This window comes from Oratosquilla oratoria, chromosome 36 (genome assembly GCF_046742065.1).
Source record: "Oratosquilla oratoria isolate Oo_2021 chromosome 36, ASM4674206v1, whole genome shotgun sequence".
Taxonomy (NCBI): domain Eukaryota; kingdom Metazoa; phylum Arthropoda; class Malacostraca; order Stomatopoda; family Squillidae; genus Oratosquilla; species Oratosquilla oratoria.
The window spans coordinates 18,896,207-18,908,706 of record NC_134812.1 but is presented as its reverse complement, the minus strand read 5'-3'; the positions used below and the strand labels follow the sequence as shown (position 1 = coordinate 18,908,706).

General features: G+C 40.8%; 1 protein-coding gene across 5 annotated transcripts in view; it reads left to right on the top strand.

The window, feature by feature from the left end:
* Positions 1-12,500, top strand: part of LOC143018903 (tumor protein p53-inducible protein 11-like) — a 320,439-nt gene that overhangs the window by 295,216 nt on the left and 12,723 nt on the right. For 2 of the 5 annotated variants that reach the window (XM_076174477.1, XM_076174478.1), the window contains exons 5-6: positions 1,066-1,193; positions 8,753-8,840. In XM_076174477.1, the coding sequence (XP_076030592.1) occupies positions 1,066-1,193; positions 8,753-8,840 (216 nt within the window). Of the gene's footprint in view, positions 1-1,065; positions 1,194-8,752; positions 10,990-12,500 lie in introns of those variants that run through there. The other 3 variants (XM_076174476.1, XM_076174474.1, XM_076174475.1) reach the window with 2 other exon arrangements.

Sequence of the window (12,500 nt, the reverse complement as noted above, 5' to 3'; positions counted from 1 at the left end):
GTGTGTGTGTGTGTGTGTGTGTGTGTACATATTCATGTGGTGAATACCCAGGAGCCTACAAACGGTCTGTAGCTGCAGCATGTATCAACAGGGCCTTAACCCACTGCAGCAGCTGGACAGTGATCCACCGTGAATTTGACCGCATCCGCCAACTCCTTACTAATAACGGATATCCGGACCACATGATAGAGGGACTCATGAAGAAGAAATTTGACTAATACACCGCCCCTGCCCAGAACCCAGAACCCAGACCCCCCAGGCCACAATATCACAATCATAGCCCTCTTTTATACGCAATTCATACAGACATCTCTTCCCCTCTAGGTAGTCCATATTCCATTGTTCACTCCTCACCAGCTCTCCAAGAGTAGTAGACCACCTCTACACCCACTGAAGTCCTCTCACCCTGAAGAAGCCTCTTAGTGAGGCGAAAAAATCCGAGTTTTTTGGTGTTATTGTCAACAGTTTTTTTTTTTTACATATTTTACAATAGTATTTATCGGCATTTTTCAGCGCCTTTCCTTCTCCAAAGCACAATGGATGATTCCGTTCATAAGTTGAGTGATAATGCTACGAAGCTCTTTCTTAAACTGAAGAAATTACAGCTCAAAATAGTTAAATCTATTAGCGCAGTTTACTTTAACCAAAATATGTGTACACATATAAAAATATCCTGTGTGTATATGTATATATATATATATATATGTGTGTGTGTGTGTGTGTGTGTGTGTGTGTGTGTGTGTGTGTGTGTGTGTGTGTGTGTGTGTGTGTGTGTGTGTGTGTGTGTGTGTGTGTGTGTGTGTGTGTGTGTGTGTGTGTGTGTGTGTGTGTGTGTGTGTGTATATGTATATACATATACATATATATTTACACACATATGTGTGTGTGTGTGTGTGTGTGTGTGTGTGTGTGTGTGTGTGTGTGTGTGTGTGTGTGTGTGTGTGTGTGTGTGTGTGTGTGTGTGTGTGTGTGTGTGTGTGTGTGTGTGTGTGTACGTGTGTGTGTGTGTGTGTGTGTGTGTGTGTGTTCAAAATGTGGTGTGGTCTGACTTCACCGTTTTTACAGGAATGGCAGTCTTCATGTGGTCACTGCTGGGCACAAGCGACAAGCACTACGCCCGCACGCTCCTTCTGTCCCTCCTGACGTACCAGGTCCTCGCCGTCATCGTGGCGGGATGCAGCGGAGCCTACAACGTAAGTCACCGGAGGTCGTCCTAATGGTCTTCCTCCAAAGGGGTCGCGCACCAAAAGGTTTCGATTTCCTTTCCTAAGTTCTCGTGAGTTTGCAGGTTTTACCTGACCAGAAATTTCTTTAAGATGAATAGAATTGCCTGGTGTTAGCCAAAATAAAAATTGTTGCTTTTTGTCTTGGGTGGTACCTTCAATTTTATTATTGCTGCAGCTAGACCTTTTTATTCACCCTTTGGACACTCTCACGGCAGCTGAGAGCCTACAGCCCTCGTGTACCAGGTGGTTTCTGTTCTTTTATTCTACATAGTACCCTCTTGGTAGGAAGAGTTAGAGACCTTAATTAGATTACAATAGTAATAACTGCTGTCTCGACTTTTACCAGTTTGAGACCCATAACTCCACAGTAGCTGGCAATGGTTCCTGACACCGCCCATAGAATTCTCTGGGAAGAAACGTCAGACTCTTCCTGACTTTCTTACATTCTTTCTTATTTTCTTTTTTCTCTCTCTTTTTCTGGCTGTATTTCTTTCTTCTTCTTTTTTTCATTTTTAGTATGAGATATATAATAGTACCAAGAGAGGAGCAGTCTCCGGCTGTCAGCTCTCCTTGTGTGAAAATTGAAAGGAATTACAGTCACAGCTGATGGAGAGCAAAATATATTTTGAATCCGATCAGGAAACCGAATGTCAGCCCCCAGGGGCTGCACCTACGGACAAAGACGAGAGTGTTGGCGAGACTTGTTGAAGCCCACATTCAGGTGGTTATTAGTACTAACCGCCAATGGATTTTATATGCTGAACGATATTACCTAGTTGAGAAAATATTAAATGTCTCGTGTTTGATTAATCTAATTGCTTCCCTTTCCTAAGTGCTTCAAAAACCTAGCATTTTCATTAATTAGTAATTATATGTTACTATTGCTATTATTGTTGTTATTACTATTATTACTATTATCATCATAATTATTATTATTATCATTATTATTATTATTATTATTATTATTATTATTATTATTATTATTATTATTATTATTATTATTATTATTATTATTATTATTATTATTATTATCATTATTTTCATTATTATTATTATTATTATTATTATTATTATTATCATTATTATTATTATTATTATGATCATTATTATTATCATTATTATTATTATAATTATTATCATATCATTATTATAATTATTGTTATTATTATTATCATTATCATTATTATTATTATTGTTATTATTATTATTATTATTATTATTATTATTATTATTATTATATTATTATTATTATTATTATCATTATCATTATTATTATCATTATTAGTATTATTACTATTATTTTCATTATTATTATTATTATCATTATTATCATTATCATTATTATTATTATCATTATTATTATCATTATTATTATTATTATTATTATTATTATTATTATTATTATTATTATTATTATTATTATTATTATTATTATTATTATTATCATTATTATTAATACTATTATTGTTATTATTATTATTATTATTATTATTATTATTATTATTATTATCATTATCATTATCATCATCATCATCATGATTATTATTTTTTTCATTATTACAATTTCTATCGTTATCAATATTGATATTATCGTTATTACTGTTATATTGTTTTTGCTGTTAGAGCTGTTTCTCCTTTCGATATCACACTGTACTTTCTACTTTATATACAAGTGAATTCCATTTCCAGCATCTGATCGCGAGAGCTTGACAAAAATCTATAAAGCAGTCAATATGTATTTATATGTATTTCAGTCTTTCATGAAAAAAAAAATTGCTATTTGTTTTTGAACACTTTATAATTGGACGTCACTCTCTCTCCTTCCCCCATCTCACTCCCATCCCCTTCACCCCTCTCCTTCTTTCATCCTCTTTTAATTCTCCATTTTCTTTTTTCCTCTACCCTCTTTCTTCTTTCTTCCCTTCGCGTTTTATTTCTCTTCTCGTATGGTACTTCTTTGAATTCCTCCCCTTCCTTTCCCATTTTTCATCATCCATTGTTCCATTTCTCCTTGTCCTTGTCCTTGTCCTTGCCCTTGTCCTTGCCCTTGTCCTTGTTCTTGTCACCCATGTTCTTCTTCTTCTTGTCCGCCATACCCATAACACTATCCTTCCTCTTATCCCTATCCTCCTCCTTCTCCACCTTCTCCTCTTCCCTCCTCCTTCTCATCTATTTCCTTCTCCTACTCTTTCTCTTGTTCCTTTTCCTCCTCTTCCTCCTCGCCCTCTTCCTTACCCTCCCCCTTTCCTTCCTCCTCATCTCCCTCCTCCTCCTCATCCTTCTCCTTCTCTTCCTCCTCCCTCTCTTCCTCCTTCTCATCTGTTCTCGCTATCACACTCTCTTTAATTGGCTCTCTTTTATATTTTCTCTCTTCCCTCCTCACTCCATCCTCTCTCCAACTTCCATCATTCCCTTCCCCTTTCCTTTCCCCATCCTCTTTTTTCCCACTTCCTCTTTTGTCCCTCCCTACCTACCTCTCTACCTCTCTACCTCCATCACTTAATCATTTCTCTACCTCTCTTCATATTCTTTCTTTTTTCATTACCTCCTACCATTCTTCCTCTCTGTTCACCACCTCCACCATTTCCCCTATCCTTGTCTATCCTCCTCTGTTGCTCCCTTCCTCACTCTCCCTCCCACCTCTCCCTCCCACCCTTCCCTCCCCCTCACACCACCACTCTCTTCCGTCCATCCTTCTTTCACTCAATTTCTTATTATAACTTATTTGCATTTCCATTTCGTCCCAAATTTCTGATCCCCACCCCCCCATCCCCACCCCCGCCCTTTCCTACCTTCTCTTCTTCGCTTGTTCATTCTCCTTTTCGAAATTCTTTTTCTCCTCATATTTCTTGTTTCTTCTCTTCTCTAATCCTCTTTCAATCTTCCATCTTCTTTCCACATCTATCCTCTTGATCCACTTTCCCTCTGCTGCTCCTCCACCTCTTCCTCCTCTTCTTCCTCCTTTCCTTCCTCCATCTTCTCCTCCCCCTCCTCCTCTATTTCCTCTACCTCTTCCTCCTCCTCCTCCTCCTCCTCCTCCTCCTCCTCCTCCTCCTCCTCCTCCTCCTCCTTCTCCTCCTCCTTCTCCTCCTCCCCCTCCCCCTCTATTTCCTCTACCTCTTCCTCTTCCTCCTGCTCCTCCTCATCTTCCTCCTCCTCCCCTTTTTCCCCTTTCTCCTCCTCCTCCTCTTCCTCCTCCTCCTTCTCCTCCTTCTCCTCCTCCTCCCCCTCCTCCTCTTCTTCGCCCTCTCCTCTTCAACACAATAAATTATCTTTATTATCTTTCCTCTACATCTATTTACACTTTTCTCTTCTCCCCATCCCTCTCTCTACTCTTGTCTACCTTTCTCATTACCCTTCTCTCTATCTCTCTTTATACATCTCTGTACCACTCTGTCTAACCCTCCTTCTACCTCTTTTTCTTTTCTTTCCCCAACTCCTCTTTCTATACTTCTCAATTACCTATTTCTACTTTTCTCTCTACACTTCTCTTTTCCTCTCTCTACCGCTCTCTCTACTCTTCTCTTTTCCTTTCTCCACTTATCTTCCCTCCTCTCTCCTTTTCTGTTTATCCCTACCTATCTCTACTTTTCTCTCTTTTCTTCTATTTTCCTCTCTCTACCACTCTCTCTACTTTTCTCTTTTCCTCTCTCTAATTTCCTCTTTTCCTCTCTCCACTTATTTCCCCTTCTCTCTTCTTTTTTGTTTATCCCTCTCTACCCTGTACATCTCTCTTTGACTGAATTTTAACCTCTCTCTACACCTCTCTACTCTTTCTACCTCTCTTTCCTTTTCTCTCTTTCTCTCTCTGTCCCTGTCTTTATTCACCTGGCTATCCTTATCACTATCCTTCTTTCTATTATTCTCTCTATCTACCCATCTATCTACCCTTCTTTCTATTATTCTCTCCATCTACCCATCTCCTATGCTACCTTTCTCCCTACCCATCCCTCTATCCCTCTCCATCTATTTCTCACCCTCTCTCTTTACCTCTCTCTCTCTAACCCCATATTCTATCCCCTTATTCTACCACTCTTTTCTTTGCTCTCTCACTATTCCTCTTTTTCACAAACCTTCTCCTAATTCCCTTTTATTTACCTCATTTCCCTTCCCTTTCTTTGTGCCTATCTTTATCCTTGCCTCTACCCCTCATTCTACCTCTCTCTCTTATTTTCTCTCTTTCCCTCTCTCTTTTCCATTTTCTCTACCTCTCTCACTATTTTTCTTTCTACCTCTCTTTATCCCTTTGCCTCTCTCTTTTGGATTTTCTCTACCTATCTACTTTTCTTTCTACCGTACTACTTTTCCTTTTACCCCTCTCTCTCTCTCTCTCTCTCTCTCTCTCTCTCTCTCTCTCTCTCTCTCTCTCTCTCTCTCTCTCTCTCTCTCTCTCTCTCTCTCTCTCTCTCTCTCTCTCTCTCTCTCTCTCTCTCTCTCTCTCTCTCTCACTCTCTCTCTCACTCTCTCTCTCTCTCTCTCTCTCTCTCTCTCTCTCTCTCTCTCTCTCTCTCCTCTCTCTCTCTCTCTCTCTCTCTCTCTCTCTCTCTCTCTCTCTCTCTCACTCTCACTCTCTCTCTCTCTCTCTCTCTCTCTCTCTCTCTCTCTCTCTCTCTCTCTCTCTCTCTCTCTCTCTCTCTCTCTCTCTCTCTCTCATATTCTCTCTCTTCCTCTCTGTCCCTCATGTCTCTCTTTCTTTTCTCCTTCTCTCTCTCATTCTTCCCTGTGTTCTATATTCATCCGATTCTATTACGCGTTTGTACCTTTTTCCGACTCTTTTTCCTTTGTCCCTTTGGCCTCATGGCTTCTTCTGCTGCCTACGTTCTCGCCTGTGGCCACGCGCCTCCTCCTCCTCCTCCTCCCCCTCTTCCTCCTCCTCCTCCTCCTGCTCGCAATTCCAATTCGTTATGTTTCTTATCATCTCCAATTCTCCTTCGTCACTCTTTCATTTCACGTTACTCCTACCACGCTTTATCACTTTCCCCCTTTTCCTCTTTCGTAAGTTATCATTCTTTCCCTGTTCATCCTCATGTGTGTGTCTTATTTCCTTTTGTTCGTTTCGTGTCTTTCTTACAAACCTTCGTCTATTTATTCCTGCATTGTGTTTCTTTCTTTTCTATTTCATTCATTAACACTCACCCTCTTGCGTTCATTTCATTCCATGTTTCGACTCTGATTTGTTTTTCCCGTTATGTTGTTTACCTATTGTTTCGTTCCTCCCTTTCCCTTGAATAAACCTCCTGTGCATCTTTCTTGCTGGCCCCTTTTGTCTTCCTTTCTTTCCTCTCACGTTCACATTGTCTTTCTATGCTCCTCCTCTCTCTTTCTTTCTTTTCTTTGTTTACTTTTATATATTTCCATGTGTTTCTTTTCTTTTTTTTTTTTCTTTTTTTTTTTTTTCCAAAACACCTTCCACTATTTTTGTCCATCGCATCCACCACCTCCTCTACTTCTGCTTCCTTCTCCACCAATACCACCACCAACTCCATGACCAACTCCACTACCATTTCCTCCACCATTTCCTCTTCCTCCTCCTCCACTTCTCCTTCCTTCTCCACCAACACCACCACCACCTCCATGACCAATTCCACTACCCTTTCTTCCACTATTTCCTCCTCCTCCTCCTCCTCCTCCTCCTCCTCCTCCTCCTCCTCCTCTTCCTTCTCTTTCTTCTCCCACTACTTTTCTTCCTCCTCCCCTCCTATTAACCCTCATTCTTCCTCTTTCCTTCCTATTCCTCGCCTTTATATTTTTCTCCTTTCTCTTCTCCCTTCTCTTTTTCCTCTTTCTCTCTTTTTTCATTTTACTTTCTTATCTTTTTTCCTTTTCTCATCCCTTTTCCTCTTTCTTTTCCTTTTCTTCTTCTTCCCTTTCTTTTTCTTCTTCATTTGTCTTTTTCCTTTGACCTTTTTTTTTGGCTCTCCTCCTTCGCCTTCTCCTCCTTTTCGTCTCTCAAATTCTTCTTCCCTCTTCTCCACTCTTTCCTCTTGCTCCTTCTCCTCTTCCGTTTCCTTTTCCTTCGCCTCATTCTTTTTCTCTTACTTTTTCTTTTCCTTTAACTCTTCCTTTTCTTCTCCCCTCCCTCTTCCTTTTACTTTTTATCTTCCTCCTTCTGCTCCTCTTTCCCCTCCTCCTGCTCTTCCTCCTACTCATCCACCTCCTACTTATCTTCCTCATGCTCCTTCTCTTCCTCTTCTTCTCTCTCCTCCTCCGCCACTTTCTTTGTTTTTCCTCATTTTCCTCCTCGTCCTCTTCTTCATGGTCTTACTTTTGTTCATTCTTTTCCTCCTCCTTTTTTCCTCATTTCTTTATGTCCTCCTCGTCCTTCTCACCTTCTTCCCTTTTTTCTCTCTTCCTTCTCAAATTTCTCATCCCCTTTTATCTCAACTTTCTCCTTTTCCCCATTCTCCTCCTAATCCTCGTCTCTTCCTCCTCCTCTTCCTCCTCTTCTTTTTCTTTTAACTACACCCTTCCTCTCCTCGTCCTCCTCCTTCACCTTACCTCTTCTCCCTCCTTCCGGTCCTTCTCATGTTCTCAACCCGCAATCCTCTTCCCACCCTGACCCCATCGCCACCTCTTCCCTCTCCTCCGTCTTCCTCTTCCTTTCTCGTGTCCTCCTCCACATTCTATCATCGTCAATTCCTCTACCCATTCTCATACCTCCTCGAACTCAACCATTCTTCCATCCCCATGCATCTATCCTCTCCTTCCTATTTTCGTTTCAACACGTTATTTCTACATTCCTCATTCTCTCATTCAACATGTCCTGCATCTGACCCAATTTTGCAAAAACACTTTCCCCATCGGTAAGCCATTACTTCCCCCACCATCCCATATATTCTTGACCAACCTAAAACCCATTTTTTACCCATGCTTGTACTAACCTACAATTTCCTTCTCCAACCCATTCTTCCCCAACGCATTACCCAAACATTGCCCCATTCTTCCTTTAACCTCTTCTCTTTCATCAACCCATACTAACTCTGCTAACATCATTCCCCAACACCAATCCATACACCCTCTCCTACCCATTCCCCCCCCCATAACCGTCATTCTACTCGACTTGCACCTTCCATCTCTATCTTTCTCACGCCCCTTGCCCCTCCCTTCCCATCTACCCTTTCCCTCCACTCACCCCTTCTTTTCTACTCAACGTTTCCTCCTCTCATCTCCCCTCCTACTCCCCCCTGTTCTCCTAATCACTCCTCCCTTTACACTCACCCTTCGTCCATTCATTCCTCACATCGTACACTCTCCAATCCCACACACCACTTCCCTCCCACTCACTCCTCCCTTTCCACTCACATCTTTCCCTTAAAACGCTGCACCTCCCCTTTTCTAACATAATTTCCCTTTACCACACTCCCAACATCCCGGAACACCCACCTCTCTCGTCCCACTCATCCTGTTCCCCTCTCTACTTCTCACTGCTCCTCTCCCGTAAGACCTAAATCTCCTTCCCATTCCCTCCTCCCATTCTACTCTACTTCTACTCAAACCTCCTCTCCCTCCTTCTTCCCCTTCGGCAGGGCGTGCTTCTGGAACGTCGTACCCTGATGTCGGTGGGCGTGCGAATCGGCGTGGGTCTCCTCAGCCTCCTGTACTTCTATAAGATCGGTGAGCCCACCTCAGGTCTACGCAAATCCGCTTCCTATAAGGACCTCACCAAGGAGGAGCTCCAGAACGCCAAGACTGAGAGCAAGAAAGAGGCCTAACAACTGTCATAGATTCAGCAACACAGCGGTAGACTAACTAACTAACTAACTAACAGCTAACACACTTAGAGCTGAGAGGCATTTGGAACAGAGTACAGGACAGTAGAGATGCTGAAGCACCTTGGGTTGCTTGCGTAGGACCTAAGCTTGGTTATCGTTAGTTGCATGAATTAACGATACCGATTTCTTTTTCTGTACGTTGTTGGGCCCACGTTGCTTGCCAGACACATGCGCATTCACACGCATCTATAAACACACACAAACGCATGCTACTGCACATATACACATTCAGTTATGACATACTTGCATTCGTATGCACATTTTGTAGATGTGGGAACACACACACACACACACACACACACACACACACACACACACACACACACACACACACACACACACACACACATGCAGACACATGTGTTAGCGCGATTTTAGTGGAGGTGCGATTAACGTTTTTATTATGGTTATGTAATTTAAACATTTTATGTTATCAAACGCCAGATGACTCTTTTCAGTAGCGTATAACAATGACGGAAATGGATCCCAAAGCCTTTTCAGTTCGCAGCCTACCCCCATGACTGACTTAAATCTACTGGCATTAGCTAGAGAAAGAGATTTCAAGTTTGTCGAAATAAATTCCATGTGAGGACGATGCCTTTATTAGTACTACTAATAGTGTACTAATGAAGGCCCCGTCCTCACAGGTGTTCATTTCGGTAGATTTATCGGCAGCTGCCACTTGCATACACATTTCAAGTTTGCCACTTTGTGAAAAATGGTTAAACCTTTTGGACACGATGACGCAGCTTATCGACTCTGTGCTCGCGAGGCAGACGATTTCATTCATTTGAAGGGGAAGGGTCCAGAGACAATGGACCCCATTTCTTCAGAGTCCTCCCTCCCTCAGGTAAATGAAATCGCCCTGCAGATGCCTGGAAAAGATCAACCATGTCACTGGATTTTAAAGTGTCACGTCCGTCATCATTATCCTTAATGGTTTTGCAAGTGTGAAGTTGGAACTATCACATATGGAGAAACTGGGAAAATCAACTGTTCTGCCCCCGCTACCTCTGTGTAGCCTTGATATTATCTTAGTACATTCACTTAGAGGTAAACAAAAAAAAATGGCGGACTTCTGTTGGGGCTATACCTAGGGTGACCAAGTTTCTCAAGCGGGAATATGCTAAACAGCAGATGGATTTATGCTACATGGTCAAAAATAAAGATAAATCTTTTGTTCCTCTTAATATGTTTAATTTCTATTATATTCTTTAATTAATACAGTATTAATTTATGGGGAAAATATGTTAAATCTAGTATAATTATCCCAAATCCGATCACCCTGGCTATACCCCTTAAGGAAGTCTCTACTTCGACGATATTTCGGTTACGTTGATTAAATTTTATGTTGAAATCAGATAACTTTGCCCCCGTCATCTCAGATATAAACAAAAATCAGCTGATTTGCCCTCTGGCATTAGTTTCCCCACGATGGCAACTGTTTAGTGCCTTTGTTTATATTAGACAAATACAATCAGCTGATTTGCTCTGTGCTTGAATGTAACTAAGTAATCAGCTAATTTGATCCTCTTTTCCTAACAATTACCTCCCCTTCTTGCCAACATCTCCAAGCGCTCATTCGGAAGTAAACAGAAATCAGATGATTTCACCCGCATTTGTTTCTCCAAACCTATTACATTCATTAAGAAGAATCAGCTGATCTGTTTTATGTCAGTTTCCCTATTTTGATAATATCTTGGAACGTTTATTAGAAAGTCAGCAAAGATCAAATGGTCCACCCAACACCACCCAACCTCATCCCCGTGGCAGCTTCCTCATTTTGGCAGTATTCTGGCGTGTTCATTGATTTTATTTCGCGGCAGCACCCCTACCTTATGGTGTACTATTATTTCACGTTCAAGCAACGTTCGTGGCTCAGGTTCTCATACGCTCCTTTTTGGCATAATCCCTTGCAGTTTGCATTTTCTATTATACCCCCTTTTATATGTACTATCTGTATGTATGTTCATAAAATAGTCTTAAGTGTGTGACTAATTTTGATAGCCATAGCAAAATAGTCTGTCCCCAAACAGATTGAAAAATGAAGGACTACATTATTCAATAGTACTTTTGAAAGGACCAAAAAATAACACAGTACTGATACAGACTAATTTATTGTAATGTATTTTGCAATGTATGCTTTCAGAGGTAGAAATAGCAAACTTTGTAAATGTGATACAGCCTGTTTGTGGTTGTGACAAAAGCCATGTGCACAATATATGTTTCTTTTTTTTTTAACCATGAAAGCACTCTGAATAGAATCAATATGACATCAATGATCGAATGAAAGCATTTGCATTGTGGAAACGTTCAACAGAATCCAAGAGATTCAGTGATGGAAACTGAACCCCAAACATGACGCCATGAACATGTACTTTAATCATACTATAAAGAAAATCATGAAGTATTGTAAACTGGCACAGTCTGTTAATCTTAAGTTAATGAAGATGGTGTTGATAAGTCAAGGCATAATAATAATATGCAATATAAAACAACAAGTTATGTTGAAATTAGAAATTTAATTATAAAATAAGTTTTGTATTTGAGGTATTTCTACTTGCTCCCCACCCCATTGCCCCTAGGATTCCCTCCCTAGTCTGGTTCACATAAAGAAGTTACTCTTGTTCTTTGTCTTCATAGAGGCTATATGAACTACACCACTACTGGTATCAGTCATATTGTCTAGACTAAACCTACTCTGCATACTCCACGTACGTAGTAGCCTCTTCCCACTCGGAACCCTGCCCACCCTCCACCCCGACCTCATTAGTGAGTGTTTATAGGTCATAGTCATTATGATAATAAGATTAACCTATTGGAGCGCAGCTGTTGCATGTAAGAATAGTCACGCAGCTTCTTAATGATCATTTATGGCTATGGAATGCGTCATCTTTGGTTCCTCCATCCTAGAGACAGTCAGACATTCATTCGTAACACCATACATGACTCGTTTCGCTCCGTATCTAATTAGGGACAACCACATTTCTAAGAACATAGGACTCCGTTCACTCAATACAATTGAGCCCCTTTACACCTGATTGCCTTTTTTTTAGCATAAGAGGGGACAAAACACCCCAAACGGACCAAAATTTGGACTATACCCGGATTGGCAGTCATTGGGCCCTTGAGATCTTGCTCTAGAGTTGTCGGAATTTGGAGTTTTGTTACAAATTCAATGTAAGTAGTGGATCTGATAGTATAATTGACCATTAGGGAATACACGTATCTCATACATAATTAAATGGCATTTCAAAGGAGAAATTATCTTTTATCCAGCTGATATTTGGCCTGAATTGCTAAGAGATAAGGAAAGGTATTCACACTCGTGAGAACTGACACCAAATCTAAGAATACAAAAGTCACATTAGCAAGACAATAACGACAAATATTAATCCACCTAATTGGACGACAGTTGTGAAGGGGCATGATATGTTTTGTCAACCCTAAGTAAACGGATTTCTAGTGCACGTATGCCCAGAGTAGCTAGGATTTACTAGAG